The sequence below is a fragment of the Ascidiella aspersa genome, chromosome 6 (assembly GCF_963924565.1).
Source record: "Ascidiella aspersa chromosome 6, kaAscAspe10.2, whole genome shotgun sequence".
NCBI classification, from domain to species: domain Eukaryota; kingdom Metazoa; phylum Chordata; class Ascidiacea; order Phlebobranchia; family Ascidiidae; genus Ascidiella; species Ascidiella aspersa.
The window spans coordinates 14768720-14787685 of record NC_139452.1 but is presented as its reverse complement, the minus strand read 5'-3'; the positions used below and the strand labels follow the sequence as shown (position 1 = coordinate 14787685).

General features: G+C 35.2%; 1 protein-coding gene across 1 annotated transcript; it reads right to left on the bottom strand.

The window, feature by feature from the left end:
- Positions 1-1209: 1209 nt before the first annotated feature.
- LOC146140073 (choline/ethanolamine transporter flvcr2a-like) lies at positions 1210-16630 on the bottom strand. Its single transcript, XM_083391295.1, has 11 exons — positions 16116-16630; positions 15757-15878; positions 13570-13711; positions 11791-11955; positions 10206-10273; positions 8352-8455; positions 7986-8096; positions 7615-7720; positions 6192-6303; positions 3714-3760; positions 1210-3131 (listed from the first exon to the last, which is right to left on the bottom strand). The coding sequence occupies exons 1-11, from the start codon at positions 16594-16596 to the stop codon at positions 2949-2951; spliced, it is 1641 nt and encodes a 546-aa protein (XP_083247421.1). The 5' UTR covers positions 16597-16630; the 3' UTR covers positions 1210-2948.
- Positions 16631-18966: the final 2336 nt, after the last annotated feature.

The window sequence follows — 18966 nt, the reverse complement described above, 5'->3', positions numbered from 1 at the left end:
TGTCGTACTAAGAGGCAAACTTATTTCTGTCAACTGGTTTGCTGTACTAAACAGAGGTCAGTTTAACTTACACCCAAGGCCAAGGCAGTATTAAGACATTCTCAGTCAATTGAAGAGCTTTCAGCTGCTATCCCGCAGACAAGACTTGCCTCTATATGTTAGACTTGTCTCAGAAATCACCAATCAATTCTCGCACTCTCTTCTAGAATTGTTTAAATAACAAAACTATTGTAATTTTATTTTTATACAAGTAGGCCTACGGTAACTGATAACACAGTAACAACAATACCCCGAGAAAGACTAAAACCGCACCCGAGTCTGACTGGAGCATGCGCAGTAACAAATTTTGATATGAAATTGTAAAGGTGGAATAGCATATGGTGGAATATTTTTCAACCATATTGTGAGTGAATGAATTGTATGACACCCCTACAAGTGGATTGCTGAATATCCACGTTAATTTAGTTAGGTAAATTGGCGGAATACAGGCTGAAGAGTCAGGGTCGAACTCGGAACTCGATTAATTGGAAAATTTGACCGGAGTCGGACTCGGGTTATTTTTAACCGACTCTCCAGCCCTGCACAGCAGTGGCGTGTCGGGTCATGAAACTAAAGCTAAAAAAACCCACCAGCTACACCAGTGTTTAGCAAACTTTTTTCACAGGCGGCACACTAACAGTCGTAACAGAGCTAACACTAATTAGTACATCCACAAAATATTTGGTAGTGAAACACACGAGCAAATATCTAATGTAGTCATTGCGAAATGAGCATTTTTATAAACTTCATCAGAGCCACAAAAAGTATAAAACTGATTTATTTTATAATTTGGTTGTTTTAGGGTAGATTTTTAAATATGGTGCTAGTCAAGTCTAATAGCTTGCAAGAGCGAATCAGAAGACATTAATTATTTCTTTCGAAGGGCATTTCGAAAATTAAACGTTCATAAAGTTACACCTTATTACATACGGTCAAAATGCTAGTCTTATTCTTTCTTCAGTTATTTCTACCAAAAATGTTATTTGGAAAAATGCAACTAAAAACTCAGGGAACACCGCAGCACACCTTATACATGATCTAACGGTGCACTGGTTGTGGAGCACTATGGTTTCAGGGCACAAATCAATGTTTATTTATAAGGTTACAGAATAATTTACTAAAACGCCAATTTTGCAAAACACAACAAAACACAGAAATTCGGTCTCTAAAGGTGACTTGATAATATTGTAAAATCAATAAAAAATATGGCAATTACAGACCCTTCGTCTGAAATTAAACTTGTGTTTAATATCGAGTGTAGATTCACTATATAGGTTTTACCGTTCGCATGTTCGACAACTACCTACTTTAATCCAATACAGCAATAATGAAGTAAGCATTTGTATTATGAATATAACAAAAACAAAGCTTAAAAGAGGAAAATTCGAAAACAAAAGCTTAAATGAGGAAAATTCGACGACAAGTTAACATTTGCACAGCTCGTCAACATACGTGACATCAAATAGCATTTAACATTTATAGTTCTAGTATGTAAATATGTCTTGTTTTGTTGATATGCTATAATACAGATGGAAAAGTGTTATTAAACAACACGGCGCAGTATGTTAGGATATAAACATACCATTGTTTGAATATTAGACAAATATTCCCAACTGAACCTTTTTTTCAACGTTTTTTACGAACAAGGAAGAAGTAAGGTCATGTACGCAGGAGTAAAGAAACCAAAACAAAATTCGAAGTGCGGCGATTTTAATTGCGACTAAATATTATACCCACAGACTGACGGATTCTAATTATCAGATCAAAGTTGTTTCATCAACTTCATATTACATGAAAGTAACAGAGCTTTCCAAACTAATGGACACGATCCTTCAAAGGGTTGCGCAACACGTTTTAGGGGTCACAAGTAGGACTATTATAATTTTACAAATAGCTAACGCCTTGACCATTGTATTTTTTATCCATGGTATATTAATATCAAAACGAGTAGAACAAAATCCCCAACTTAGTTGTATATTCCTACCGACTACAAATACAAATATGGTTGCTTTTGTCATTTTAAACATAAAGAATCGCAGAAAACGTCAATTACTTTGAAGAGTTCGCAGACTAAAAACTTTAAGAAACTCTGCATAAGAGGAGGTAAATCGCTTGTAGCGCAGAGCATTATTATAATTGCCATCGACAAAATCGAGTTTATTTCCACGAGGATGAGTTTTTGGATCCCACAACAAACAAAAGTTTCTGCCAAGACAGGTCGCTGCTATTTTACTTGGGCAATAACAGCCAGCTACTTCGTCAATTGTTTACGTTATCAATAAATAAGGGATCTAATATGAGTTGGTAACGTTTCAATGAAATAACTGATTTTAATCTCCGCCAATATTATAAACAAAATTTCAAGTCAACGGTGATCTAGCATTGGATGAAACAGAAAAGTTAAAGGTCTGATGTGAGAATCTATGACCGGTACCGACTTTTAAAACTCAGCCTAGAAATTCGCTTATTGAGCAAAACACTAAAAATGTGTTTTACGGTTGTAAGAAGTACATTGTCAAAACAAAAGTGTGGCAAACAAACAAGGCCCTCCAAATAGTAGTGAAAGTAAGAATAAGAATAATGCGACATACGAATATAATTCAAATACTTTTCGCGGCGGCATACTGTCTGATAGGTAGTGCCCTAATACTTAACAATTTTCGAGGCTAGTATTTGCGCGATACTCATCAGTTGACAAACTCGTGTTTCTTTAAACTGTTTTGGTAACAGAGTGGGTTTAAAGTACAAAAATACACCACTATGTAATCCATCAGAACAGTTCGAAACAATGCACCACTTAAAATGTTAAACATTTTTCCTAGTACGTATAATAGCGCCTCTGTCAGCAAAAAAAAAACGGTTAGCGAAAAGCTTTTCGCACAATGCCACTTTTTAAATGAAAAGCGATTCTACCAATCCGGACCAGCGCTGTAACAGGATGAGGCAGACGCAAGTCGGATGAGCTTAGCGTCTTCTTCCTGGCTTTCTTCTTGAAAGGAAACCGCGCCATTATTGCTGTTATTGCTGTTGTGATTGGTAGCTGACGGAGAAAGATGTGATAAAGCGATCGTTTTTTCGTCATTGTCGACAGGCTAAAAGTTAAATGAATTTTGTAATGTTCGATTGACGTCTGAGGATGGCAAACTAAAGCAGAGGTTTTTAATTTTTTTTAACTGCGCCCCCTTTACACACTGTTAATATGTGAGAATCACTGGATTAAGTGATTGAAATAAAATAATGTGTGTTAGTCACGGTAAAAAGTATAACTAGAAAAATATATTCGTGTTGGCAAAACCTAATATTAAATAAATAAAAAAAGGTGTTTTAGGGAGTCCTTCTCGCCCCTTGACACTCCTTTATGCCTCCCACGGAGGACACGCTACATATTTAAAAAACCCTAAACTAGAGAGATGTTAAGTTAAATATAGTTTAATACGAAAATTAGTAACTGTTCCCTACTCAAGAAACGAGATGTATAAAAAAACACTTTACAAGATTTAAGTTGACAACAAATTTTGTACATTTAATTTTAGATGGTATTTTTAACGGATTACAGTTATTGTGCTGTAAATAAAATACAAACATGGTCACAAAATATATATACGTAAATATATATAGGATCACAATTTCGAATATCTTCATCGTTTTTCATTGTACTAAATTAACAGACAAACCTTGGCATTGTTGGCAGCTTGCCTCTTCAGGTTAGACTTGATTGCAACTAAAAGAAGCAAAGCAGAGTTGATTTATACCGATATTTGAAGTTGTTTAAAGGAAATTATTTACGATGTGCCTTGCTCAGAAACAACATTAATTCATTTAAAATTCATAAGAAATTGTATAAGTAACTTATGCTTGACGGCCTGACAGGTTCAATGTGTGTTTTAGTTTATGACAAAAAAGCAACCAATTTACGAAACAGGAAAAACAATTTCACGGTTTAAAGAAACCTATTGGTGGGCCCTAAGGCAGGGGTCAGGAACCTATGGCTCGCGAGCAATATATGGCTCTTTTGATGAAAGAATCTTGCTTGCAAAAAAATCTTGGCCATCATTTTTCAGAATGATCTCAAATAAAACTGCACACGGCCACGGCGGCTTTCCTAAATTTATATTTCATTTCTAACACAGTAGTAAAGTTTCGGCGCTTCGCGAAAATCCTATTTGTTTTTGAGACTGTTATCCCGTTTGAGGAATCTCTTATATAAGGCCCTATACTTTCAACGAAACTCCGTAATCAAAGTTGCGCAAACTTAGCTACTTCATTTTTAGTGCATAAAGCTTGTTCTGTCCTTTAAATGAGAACAAAACAAAAGGATCTGCTCAATGAAACATCCACACACATATGTATATTAACAACTGTGATCTAGCACTTCTGAAGCTGCTTTTTGACTAACCATTACGGCTTACGTTTAATTTGTACAGGCCCTGCTCAATTTACTATTTTTTGCCAACCTTTAACTAGATGTTAAAAAAGTATTATGTGGATCGCATGGAAATAAAACCAAAATGTACGTTCAATGTACGTTCGAATGTACGTTACAATGTACGTTCGAAAAACGTGAATGAGGAATAGTACAGCAATGGTTCCAATAATTTCAGTCAAAAGAACAACACAACGGGAGGTTCGTTTCCCAGATAAAAGATATTAATATAATTAAAAATAGTTTGTTCCTTCTCACCAGACAATCAGACATGTTTCAATTATACAAGCAAGTTTGGCTCACGCATTGGCATTTGTCGTTTTTCATCCAAACTTTTTCAACGTTCCGCGGATTTACGGTTCAATCATATAAACCACACTTTTTGTTGTTGTACAATGAAACTTACTGTACGTATTATAAGTCGTTGCCTACTTAAGTGACGACAACGTTTATTTCAACCAAGGCACGACGCAAAATCGATCGAGCCACCATTGATGGGGAATAATTAAATTAGACGACGACCCACATATGCCTGGCTCGCTGGAAAATATCGGATTAGCATCGATCAAAACGACTACCAAAAATGGAAACTTGCCTTCGATTGAATTGACCAACCAATCACGTACCTAGATTAAACAGGTTTGTGATCCAAATCGGTTTTCGCCTTGCTAAAGTGGCTAACAGTTCGAATTCGTGACGTAGGTTCTTTACTGATTACTTCAGGGTTGCTTACTACGGTTACCCAAGAGCTATTTTCGGTGTGTAAAGGTTTTCTACACTGGATAACTGGAAAATCTTTCAGTTTATTTTTTCCGTTATGCAAATAACGCTAATGGACAAGTGTCTATTAATGAGAAATATAACAAATCTAACTTAAATGCCCTGTGGTAAATAGGACTTATTCCAGCCGAATGCGAAAATCGCTTCACGTTGTAAAAGACAATTTACGTTGCAGTAACAAAACAAAGTCTTATGTAGATAATTTTTATCATAAAAATATGACGTAAATCGCAAACTGCATAGTAATTTAAACGTTCATACCGAGAATTACTATCTTACATGGTGCCATAAATATGATCGTCTGGTCTGTTTAAAAGACATCCAGAAAAAACACTTGAACTTAGAACAACATTGTATAAATTTTTGTGTTGCTTCGTCTAACGGGATTGCACCTTTGACAGGGTCAAATTACTTATTTCACACTTCATAATCAGATGGCATTAACACCCGCTTTCGAATTAACATTAATGTCGGCATGTTACCATCAAAGGTATTCTTTGATTGATCTGCAAAGAGGCTAAGAATTGTAACACTGCGTTTGATTAAATTCTGCCTATTTGAAACACGTCGTGATTTAAATTAACTAAATTATTACATGTTTCAAAGTATCATTTATTTACACTTTTGCATGCTGCCTTACTCGTATTTCAGTTTAAACATTCCCAAATGTAATTTAGAAAAAAGTATAAAAAAGTGCACTCAGTTACATAAAACGTTCGCATTTTAAAATATCTTATATCGCAAGGTGAACATCATAGCATTCATACATGAGACAGCAATATAAGGTTTTATGTGATAAAGTTGATAGCAAGTAAATCAAATATATTTTCAGCGCTCTTCACTACTCACAGTTATATTTGTACTTCTATATTTACACATATATTAAACGGTTAACCTTTATATATATAATTTATATAGTTACAACACAGTAAAAAATCGGGTATTTTACCTGTCATCCCAGTTCCCACCAACAGTGCGACGCACATGAAGATGTTAGTCGCATACCGAGGCTCCAGCTTTTGCAGTTCCTGAGCCACGTGGATGAAAAGAATGCCAAAAACCTACAAGACGCATGTAACAATTACATGCTCAAATTCAAACTCTGTTCTTCAGTTTAAACAATAGTTGGAGGTAAAGCTCGAATATGCTACAAGTCAATATTGTAAATGCTTCTATTCTTTATTGCAATGAAGACAAAAAACAGAATGATTCTTTAAGCGGATATGTTAACGAACTTGTGTTGATCAAGGATCACAACCGGCTAGTCTATCTGTAAAGACACAACTAGAGTAAAGGAATGCCATTCGTAAGTTATGCTATTACGTCGGCTATAGTGCTTTATATCGACTACCATACACTGTAGCCTTGTAACTTAGGGTTTCATTGTAATTTTCGCGCGTTCGTGAACGAAAAATTTTCGAAGACGACTATGTTAGTGTTAGTTAAATCATTAACTAAAAACAGCCACTCGACTCTGCGAACTTCTGGTTTATTTCAGTAAGCTGTAAGTCAAACACTCGACGTTATCACTGTACCTAAAAATATCAAGCAACACGACGTGGCTTCAATGCACCTCATTGTGTGGCAGCATCACCGTGGCATATTATTGTTACTAACTGCAAAAGAACTAACATTATAAAATAAAAACTTTTGAATTATCCCTTTGTTTATATCAATTGATGCTCGTGTAAATGACAGCAAGCATGCAAACACAATAATGAAAAAACTTGTTGCATTTTTGTTGTGACGGTGTTATATGTTAAAACGCTGAAACAGTCATACTTTTCCTGGAAACTTCTAGTGGTATAATTTTAATCACAACAATGCCCAATTAAAATTATTCGTGAGTAATTTAACAAAACTGGACAACAGCAAATTCATTGTTCTATTATTTTAGTGAACAATAGACATATTCGTCACTTTATGAACAGCATTGCTTTGCGCTTAGGACATGTTTTAAAATTAAAACCATCGTGATTGTCAAAACTTGTTAGTAAATCATTTGAAGAAAAGGGGTTCAACATATTGCTTTTACGTAGCTATAAAGTTTTTCAATCGTTAAGTTACTTTGTTATGCGTATTGTTGAGTAACTTCAAATGGGAATTGTTACCATTTATACAGTGTAGATAAGATAAAAACAAACAAAATGGGCGCAGAAATATCAGTGGGTTATTTTTTTAGGATTATTTCAGTTAAAATATGCTCTTACAAACAACATTTTATTACAGTACTAGTCGAAACAATAGAAAGGGTCACTATATTTTTAAAATGTTGTTATATCTTATATGCCCGTAGATTTGATAAGATTTGCCCGTAGATTTGATATGTATTTATACGCAACGAAATACAAAATAGAAAAAACTAAAGTTACCTGAGCTGAAACATTGAGAAGGCCAGAGGAAGTGGCTTCAGATTCGGGAAAGGTCAGTTCGGCGGCAAACTCGAAACCGATCGGCAGGTAACCGGTCATAAAGAAACTAAACGGGGAAAAAAGAAACAAGCATTTACCCGTGGTTAAGGAGATCAAAGAAAAGCAGTTCAATTTTGCTAAGACCAATAAAAATTCATTGGACATTGCCCGAAGAAATAGTAATACCGAAAACCGAAAATCGAAATAAGTGAGGGGTTGTAATAACAAAAAATGACAATAATTCCTATATAAAAAATGAAATAGAAACAAACACTCCCACTGCAAACCAATTGACACGCAAAACTGTTTATTACCAAGCCACAATAACTTACCCCAACATGCCTATGGTCAAAAAGTCGACCCACAGGTAACCGAGAGGTAGAGTAAAGGTAAAGACCACCATGAAGGCCATCGACAAGAAATATATTCCAACGGTGGTAATCCTGAAAAAGAAGTATTAGTTATACGTTCGGTTTATTTCGCAATCCTTTCAAGTATAGTCTATTGTCTATTTTCTATTCTATAGCGATACTTAGTAACGAGAACAGGGTTAGGCAACAAAAGCAAAACAGGTTACATTTTAACAGTGTATACAATGATATTTTCTTAAGGAAATAAACTTTTTAGGCCACCCTTCAAGAAAACAAACTTTTAGGTCACTCTTTAAGTTACCAAATTCAACCACTCTTTTTCCTTACTTGTACAACTTGGTCCGGTCGAGAAAGATTCCGCATATAACTGAACCGCCCAATCCGGCCACCACCATCGTTAGTCCGATCAGACCGATTTCCTGACCTGAATCCTGAGTTCAAAAACATGTGGAAGGCTAGCAAAACGCCAAGACCCGGGAATTTTTATTGCTTAGGTATAAGAATGTAGTTAGGATTTGTCAACAACTTGGCAAAGGCTTCTAGTAAAAGTCATTTTTACATTACAAATCAAGAGTAGAGTCATCGTAAAGAAAAGTGAACATACTCTACACCAGTGGTTTTCAACCTGGGGGTCGCTACCCCCGGGTGGGTCGTTTGCCCTTTCTCTGGGGGCCACGACGACGACAACTAAAAAAATAAATATCTGTAATGATATTAGTGAATGTTGAAACAGTTAGAAAAAAGTTGAATGTTCAAACAGCAGTCAGAAATAAAGTTGCGAGACTAGTTTTGTATCACAATAACGATTATTATTACGAGAAATATTTGGGTATGATGTCACAAATAGAGACAGGTCGATGGTGTGCTCTGGCGACAACAGCGCAACGCATAGACAAGCTTATCGCCTACCGATATATCAGTTTTGTTCAATTATGAAAGATAATCCGCCCGGTATTTAATAAGAAATTATAATGAAGGTTTTTGTAAAAAAATAGTAGCTCTCCTTTTTTATGTTTAGCATAAAGTCAATGTGCAAAGAGTTTAATAAATATACGAGTTTAAACTGAAATGTTGTTAGAATTTTTATTTTCAACTATTTCAAATTTTGACTATATTTCAGGTATACATACAAAAATCGGTATCGCGTTTTGGTTGGCAAAACGTTAAAAATCTGGTGGTATCGTTCAAAAAATGATATCAGTCGATCTCTAGTATACAGTAATGACAAAAGGCGTTAACTTAGTACAAAGGATAGGCATTATTCATGCAGCTGATCGAACGCCTGTCAACCTTTGTACGTGACGCCAATCTGGCCACGCATTTAAAATTGAGGGTGTTGTTCACACGCGACTCGCAGAAAAAGCCTCTCCTGGGACTTTGAACCACTGTCCTTGGCGACCAAAGGAACACGGAAAACCGCGAACTTTTAACAGAGTTCAAGCTTACCAGCAATGAAAACATCAAAACAAAAATATCAGAGGTTTTCTGAACAGTTTTGCTCAAAAGTCAAAAACAAAAGGATTGTTACAGTAAGAGATAGAGATATGTAGCACGAGGAATATCATTCAATCGTTCACGTACAAATTGCTGACAAACGAAAGTAGAATTTCTAAATTTATTAAGTTGAAATATTTTCTGCATTTAGGAAATCAACATGATATTTTAACTTTCCATTTCGCATCTAAACATACGCAACACGACACTGGTAGCCTTTTGGGTAGAAACGCGCAACCCTAAACATTAACGCAGGCCAAAGTTTATAATTTAATGTATTTTTTTGTTTAAAATAGTGCGGACGCCAAAAGACTTAATAAAGCGATTTTAATGCTAGCTATATGTTAATGTTGGTTAAAGATCACGAAAAAACAACAACTATAATTTTCCTTCAGGACTCCAGGTCGCCAAGTTGTTTAGTATAAAATCCTCTGTTAGCAGTGAAAATACAAATGTTTATTGTTTGGTAGAGCGTCTCTATAAGTGGAGGCTGCTAGTAAGTAATATGTACAGGGCTGTGTAAGTTAATTCCTTATAATGTGCAATACAATATCTATACTAATGTTTCTGATTAAGGAATCGGATTGATTAAACATGACCAACGTAATAAATGCATTTATCCGTAAAAGTTAAACATAAAAAAATCTCTTTCAAGTTAATATCACAAGGCTGTGCTTTAAAACTTACCTGGTGAAATGGTACCATGATGGGATTGAGAAGGGTTCCGATAGCATAGTAAACCCCTGTGTTTACACCTGTAACAAAACAACTTGGTTAAACGTTGCAACAGCGTTCGCACTTTGTACCTGTACTTTGTGGGGATCGAAACGACCTAGTTGTGACGTCGCCTGTTACACGTCTGCAAGGGACAAAGGCCACTCTGTGTCGTGTTTCAAGGATCCAGCAAACTTCGATAGACCGAACGCTTTCTAGTCATAGGTGATATACCAGGCAACATAGGTGATATACCAGGGTATCAGGGCACCTTTCCAAACAACAGGCATTGGTGTGGTTATTAAAGATGGCGTTTATTATTCTATGAAAGTTTTGGAAAACATGCCAATCAGATTAATAGAAAACGGGCCAATTCCACATAGAGTTTTGTGAGTTGCCTCAAACCTAAAAAGCATAAAACTACAGAAAAATCCCCCAAATTAAAGGTCGATGTAACTGATTGTCTTTGGCTGCGCGCCTTTTAATTCATTGCCAAACAAACTAGAGAGGGTGAATAATTGACACTATAAACAGGCGGTAAATATTATTATTAAACATGTTTGCTACTGTTATAAGGCGAAACCAATTAGTATATATAAAGCAATTGTTTTAGAGTCTATAATAAAATTTTGATCGGATGCAAATCGGTATATCAATTTGCAGTAAATTGTAAACGAAAGTTTTGATAATGTTTATTGCCACTACGTTCTAATAAGGCAATTCAATTTTTTGAGTAATTCGAAAGTCCAGTTTAGCAAAGTAAAACTTCAATGAACAAGTCTACCTGGATACTCAATTCATTTGACTAACAGCCAGTGATTTGACAACCTGTGCCATTCGGGACAAAGTTTTTGCTTTGATGTGGGTTTTTCTGCGTACTGAAGAAAATGGACGTAAATCACTTTATCACAAGTTTTCAACGATGCATTTTTATTGCATCGTACTTTTATTCTTTGACTAACCGCAATTTTTAGTATATTTAAAACCCAAAATGTATTTAGCTGAATTGCCGTAAGCGGTTACAAACCAAAACCTGTTTGTATGATAAAATGCATAATGACGAGAGGGATATAGAAAACCATTGAACAAAACACAATACCCACTCCCTGTAAATGCACGGCTCAAAATAGCCCTCGCTGTCTAATCCGGATATTGGCTAGGGTTTCTTAATGAATAAATTGCGAGTCCGGTAACATAACAAACGATAAGGAATTGCGATAAAGCATGGGGAACACCGTAAATATGAAAAATGGTTTCATACAAGAAGATGTTGCCTTGATACATACGTTATAAAAGGAAATATATTTTAAGAATATTCCCGATGAGATTGTAAGTATACATTGTTGGTATACAAATTTAGAATGGATTTAAACAAGATTTTTAGCTGAATGTGTTATACACGAATGAACCAGTATCAAAACTAAACAGACAAATTATATACATTGCAATATACGAATAGCCAACTCGACCGTAGAACCATAGGCATAAAGGATATGCGTAATAAAAAAAGATATTTAATATATCTATAAGCTACAACAAAATACTAGCTTGCTTTTACCGTATGTGATCAAAAGAAGAAGAAACGGAACATTTCTCAGGAGCACTCCGATCGAACGCCTGTAGTTGCTTAGCGAAGAAACCTGCCCGGCCTTGTTTTCATCTTCGGCCACCAGGGCGGCAGCACAAGCCATGCTGGGGGGCACAGGAGGCCGGTCGCGGATGACTGAACATAACGGAGTTTGAAATAATATTTAAACATATCGATAGAGCCAATTTTACCCGAGCTTTTTATACACCGACTTGGCAAACAAAGCTTTTTAGGTGTTAGTATGTCAACTGTTGCAGGCAGCAATAATGGCGATCGATTAATGGATTAATAGCCTAAAGCATGAGAGATTGAAAAGAGCCAATCTGACAAGAGGTTGACGAGAGCCAGTGTGACAAGCAACGCTAATGCATAAATCGTGTTGGATGACGCGTGATTTTCGAATAAGTTTTGTTTACGATCCTATAATGGGGCGGTGGAAATAACTTTCCACGAAAGGCATATTGTTGCAATCATTCACAAAAATGCACCGCTAAAACTACAATCGTGGCTGCAGGGATAAAATGTGTGTAGCACATTGCATGAATACAATTATAAAGGCGTCAAACAAAAAAAAGACTTTGTGCAAATGTAATTTGAACAAAAAATATTTTTATAGTCTCATGGCTAAATACGTTTCAAAGATCGATATATTGTTTTCAGCTGTAGTTAAATAAGGGTTTCGGCAAAAGGCACCATATTTCGGTGAGAAAGTATAAAAAAAACTGAAAAAAATATTTGTAACCTAATTTTACAGCATAGGAGTCATCTTGTTTGGCAAAGTATACACCCCAGTTGCAATTCGGTGAAATCTTATTAGGCTGTTATATATCATTCATCTAATTATTAAACAGTAGTAAGGAACAACATAACGTTTGTCAAGAAAGGGGAGTTGTAAAGGCGGGTACTTTTTCCCAAATATATTTAATTTCCCATTAAAAAAGATTATCAAGACAACTCGTGGGCCGAACAGCACTAGTCTGCAAAGAAAACACGCCAAGCTATCCAATTCAGTAGCAAAAAAATTAGAGCACTCGTAAACTAGTCGGACAAAGGACATCTCGTAAAGGGGAAAGGCAAACACACCAATCCGAAGTGCGGTAAAACTTAACGACGCATTGACGATTTAAATTTTACTCAAGATTTATAGTTGTGCAATGCATGTCGACAGTTCACAGATACTATACAGTCTACATGCACGAGGAGTTATTAAGAAAATATTTAGACGCAAGAAATTGTGAACACGGATACGATTCCATTTAAACACAATTTGTGCCGAAAATAAATCCGTACATATAATATTATAATGCTTTTAGCTCCTACGTCCGCAGAAACATAAATGTTTATTGTACTTTTTAATTACTTCGAAATACAACTAAAGTGTTATAACAGCCAGTGAAAAGTTTATTTATTTCCCAATTTTAGAAAACGCAAAACACTTAACGCAAACCTTAATAAAAGCAAATTTCTGTGAAATAAAACTGTAAAAAGTTAAAGGCTTAGTATTAATATGACGTCGTTAAAAAGATTTTGCTGCGTAACCATAGGTTTAATCGATCTACTGCGCAAAACAACCGAAAGGAATAATAACAAAGAAATACATTAAATAAAGATGAATTGTACTAGACGTCAATGGAAGTTAAATAATTACGTTCTGGTTCTGACGTAAACATTGTTCTGTAGTTTGCGCGGTCTGACATCAAACTGGCAAAGGGACGTACATTTGGACTCGAAACATAAATAGGGACTTACAGAAAAATATGAGGAAGACCACGATGGTACAAGCGGTGGCGGAGGAGATGAAAAGGATCCGGAACCCGGTCGCAATCTCCTCCATGTCATCTGAGTTTGGAACGATCATCGGAGGTATAAGGAAACCGAGAGCGACACCCAACTGCCAGCAAACATGTAAAGAATAAAAACATAATTTAAAGGTGACTGGTAGAGACATGTTTGTCGAACAACATTAGATGTTTTTGCTTTTAAAATAAGGAAAAATAAGTGTGTAACATTAGTATTTTTTTGGTTGATTTTACATAACACAAATTTTCTTTACAACTATACAAACCTTTGCATGTAAAAATAAATAGTCTGTTAAGTATGTTTAAATAGCTAGGATTATACCAGTCTTGTTCTTATTTTGTGTGTTTAAATTTATTCTGCAGAATTACCTAACTGTTAAAAAATTGGATTTTCTCTAGAGGATATGTTTTTTTTTTAATATTAAGTTAACAGTTTTTGTAACTGCGTTTTTGTAAGTGCAACAGATCATTTTAATCAAATTATCTTCATGTTTCAGTGGACTTTTTTGACAAACGTAGTATAATTGAACAAGTAGTCTACTTATCTCAGATGTGCCTTAGGTGGTTAATGCTAACATATGACTAAGCCATGAGGTAAAGAATTCGTTTTATCTTGGCAGACTGTCTGTGGTATAACTAAATTGACCAGTGTGGCAATTAAGCTTTACTGAAGGACAGAACCTTCACTGACCTTCTGCATAGAGGTTATTAGTGTGGTGGCAAGGTGAATATTTTTTGATAGCTAACATTTCCTGAAACTGGCCTGGCCACACAGGGTCTTCAAAATAACACCAACGGCATTAACCAGGTCTCTGTTTAATGCATGCAGATATAGGTGCGCCTCTAAGCCAACAAGTTAAAAGTCTCTTAAATTCACAATGCCAGTAAAATAGTAAAACATTTGATGGATATTAAACTATTTAAGGTCACGGGAAGCTAACGGTTTACATTAACACTTACAGGTTCTTTTTAAGCGTTTGATTAAATGCAATCACAAAACATTATTATTGTACATAGGAATTAAAGAATTTATTGAACAAAAATAAAAGCACATGGATATTTCGCTACTTTAATTTATGTATATGTAATTGTATATTAAGGCTTTTTTATGGAGATATAGAATTCTTTAAAAAAAATATAAAACCCTGTTTTTTTAGTGCCTTTTTTTATACCCATTTGCTCCAATTTTTTAATCGTTAAGATAGATCTTACTTGGTAATACTAATACGGCACTTTTGGTCACTGTGTTAATGGAAACATCTAGTATTTGAGGAAATGTTGTAAATTACAACCTTGTTTAGATTGTGGGCAGTTTTTTATTGCTGGTGCATTTAGAAGCGGTCTGAAAACTTAAGCAAATCTAATTAATTGGTGTGAATTTATTTAAAAAAAAAATTGGGTTGGTAGTATTCTGCAGTTAATTCTGTCCAATCTGTAAATAGTGAAATTTCTTACTTAAGTTACTATAAATACAACAAATTGGGCCAATTTGGCTTGAACTTCATGTTAAAAAATGAAATCCATGTCTAAATAATTCAATATATAGAGTTTGTTTAATGGTATTTATAACTAGAATTAACATGCAAATTAAGCCTGTTGTTTATTTAAAAAATGGATTAATTATACATTGTTATCTGTTGACATCTAGAAAAATATTTGGTTTATAAAGTAGGCAATACTATTCACAAGAGAGACTTAACACCACATTCCCTAATGGCACAGTTGTTTATACAAAATTGCTATTATGTGCTTTAATCATATATAACATAAATGTGTAGCTTAAGAATACAATGCACCAATTTTACACAATTAAAACATACACAACTTAATGCAAAATGGTGAAACAAAAAGTAAGGCATGTAATTGCTTTAAGTAATCCTGCATACATTTGCACAATTCTAACCATGCAAAATAATTAAATTGGTATAACTTGCTAAAAACACCCTTATTATATTGCTATGCCTATGCAGCGAAGAGCTCCAACTAACTGCATAAAGTTTTTTTTTTCACTTGTAATATATTATAATTCCACTGATTCTGTGCTACCAGTTTATTTCTAAATTAATTATTTAACATAAGTGCATCAAAATTGTTTCATTCTGAACTTATATCACAATTTTGGCCAACAGTTTGTTACCTGATTACCAAACACTCCAACAGAAGTAGCAGTTGAAACTTCAGAAGCACTGAACCACAAAGAAGCAATCTTTGGGGGAATTTCAAGGATAAAGGATTGAGCACAAGCTGCAACTGATTGACCTAAAAATATATAATATAATAACTAATAAGCACATTGGTATAATATGTAAAGAAATTATTATTACATGTTGGTATTAACTGGCTAAATAATTGAGAGTATCTTAGATTTAAAAGGAAATAGGGCTTAACTCTATTTAGTATATGTTCTAGATTAATTTTACACAAGTGTGAAAGGGTAAAACAACTGACAATTGCTAAAATGTGTAATTTTGTTGATAACGAGTTTCCAATAGATACCTGTAAATGTGAGCCAAAAAAAATCTTGGTTGACACTGGGTATTTTGATGAGAGCCCCAATTGCATTCAAGGTTGCACCGAATAGCAAACTCCGCCGCATACCCCAGTTATCCAGCATCCATGTTGCAACAAACATTAGTGGAATATAAGTAAGCATGTAAATCATTGAAGTCCATGCTACAGCTAGTACTGAGCTGTTATTGTAATATTTTAACACTATGTCAGTAATGATTGCATATTCAATCCACTGAAAAGCACTTGACATGGAGTAGAGGCAAAAAATGCCAAGAACTAGGAATCGCCTTTTGTACAGCTTAGTTCTTGTTTCACTATTTCTTTCTGCTTCAATTTGCTTGTATTTGTTACTTTTGTCCAATACTGCAACTTCAACACCTTTTCCATTCTTTAGCAGCTGGACAGTTGATTCCTCACCCAGCATAGCTTCACCCGAAGTAAGATTAGTCTCAGTCATTTCAGCCATTATCGCCACAAAAAGTCAACTTAGCACCTAACTCAATACTTCCTTATTTTAAAATAACTGATTTTACCATGGAGATATTTTAATATAATTGACCCATGGCTAATCGTTATATACAGAGAGAACACATTTAAGCGCACCTATTAACTTCAATGCAGTTGGATAAATAACGTCAAAACGTCATTCATTACAAAGCAATGTACATATCTTCGTTGACATTTGTTCGAAATCCATTATAGTTCCCACTGCAAGTTGTTATAAAACAAAAGAACGTATGATTGAGTTACTATCAGTGGCATCAAAAACCCTGACAGACTGACTACATAGAAGTCTCGTGTTTCCTTCGTCGAGTGAGTAGACGACTTTCATTAGCTTTAGAAAAGAAAAAGGCAGATTTACTAGGGTTTGCTTTTTCGGTAATACCCAAAACCGATATGTTTTACCAGTTCAAATTTTACAAAATATTTACAAACAAGGTCTGTTTGGGTGGCCGTAATCATTGTGCGGTCGTAATTATTAGTTTCTACAGAGGCGCATAATTTGCAGCTGCAATAACAATAAAGTGACATGCAACACTTAGCAAACATTGTATTTGTGGTAACCCGCAACCCAAAAAAAACACAAAAAACGTAGAATAGTCACTGATCCACTGATCTCTATGAAACCTGGATACCGCAACTAGTGGCACGCGTGAGCGGTTTTTGAAGCCAATTAGAAGCAGGGAGTCCGGAACCGAACCGGAACTTTATGAACCGGTTTTGGGTCAATTTTTTTCCGAACCGTAACCGAACCTGAACCGTTTTTTATAAGATTTTAGGAGCCGAACCGGAACTCAACCGAATAATTTGAAAGTACCTGAACCTTAACCGAACCCGAACCTGGAAATAAAAGCGGTTCACTCCAGTATGACGTCACAACTTGTACTTTACAGAGTCAAGTTACGCCATGTTCGAAATTTTATGAAAAAAATATAAATATTGAATGAAAAAATTGTTGATTATTTATGTTTTAGATATTTCAATAATTAGTTGCTGTTTTTTTTAATAAGTCACGTAACTTAGATTTATTCTCTATATTTATCCACCCACATTTTGAGATTTAACGCAAATTATATTGTATCTGAACCGGAACTTTATGAACCGGTTTTGAAATAACAATGGTTGAACCGGAGCTGAAGCGGAACTTTTAAATTCTTCCGAATCAAAACCGGAACTGAACCGGATTCCAAAAACATCCTTGAACCCGAACCGAATCTGAACCGGAAAAGTCAGACGGTTCGACTCCCTGATAAGAAGGCTTCTACGCCATCTTGAAAGGTTTCAAAAGTGCGTAAATTTTGCATTACTGCTTATGGGAGAGGTATCTTAAAATTGTCTTTATGGCAATATTTGGTGTTTGTTTTACCGAATTTTAAGGGATTAGTGATGTATTGGTATGCTTGGTACTATACACAATACTAACAAAGCAGAATAACTTGATTTTAGCTCCTGCTGATAGAAATATACTTCGTTTTTGCTGGCACCAGAAAATATTTTTTTTTATTCCAACAAGGCAACGTCAAGTTAAGTAAAATCAACTTATATGATATACAAATCTTTGAAATGGCCTTTTTGATCGGTCTAGTTAATGTATTTTTATGTACATTTAACTATGATGGTTGTTAACGCTGTTCTGACAACAACATTTCTTAGCATTTATTTTCGTATAATGGTAACAGCAGCAGGCAGTAGTAAGGTTTAATTGCAGCTATATGCATAAGTAGAATCAGGTATTTTATTTAATTGCTTTTGATATCTCATGGATGTCCTGAATTAGTTGCTGTGTTTTATATGGTGTTTGTCTGTGTCATCCACTAACAAACATTGGCTACCAGATGCCCAATCCATCACTAACTGGTGTTCAAATGGCAAAAGGCTGGTTCACACTAGACGCGTCACACATAACGGGTTGCCAGCGTTAACGGCAAATTTCCTCGCCACTAACCGAAAGCGTTTTTTTAAAAACGTTTGACGTTAACGCTAGACGCGTCTAGTGGGAACCAGCCTTAATTGGACTCAATTTTCAACCACTAGTTGCGCCATAGAATACTAATTTCATAGAAGGCTCACTGGGTCTCGTCACGCATGAGTAACACTGACACGATTTGTTAAAAACACGGGTTTCGGCGGCAATTATAGGTAGAGTATTCATGTCGTTTGTTTACCTGCGTATTGTTGTCGCGTATTTTATTCAGCGTTTCAGTTAATGCACGAACTTCTCTAATTATATCCATGTTTATTTTGTCAGTTTAATATAATATAGCATGTCAAGTATTGGGCTGACAGTGACAAGTGAGGTAATAGCCGAACTGCTTAACGTTCCCCTAGAAGTGGA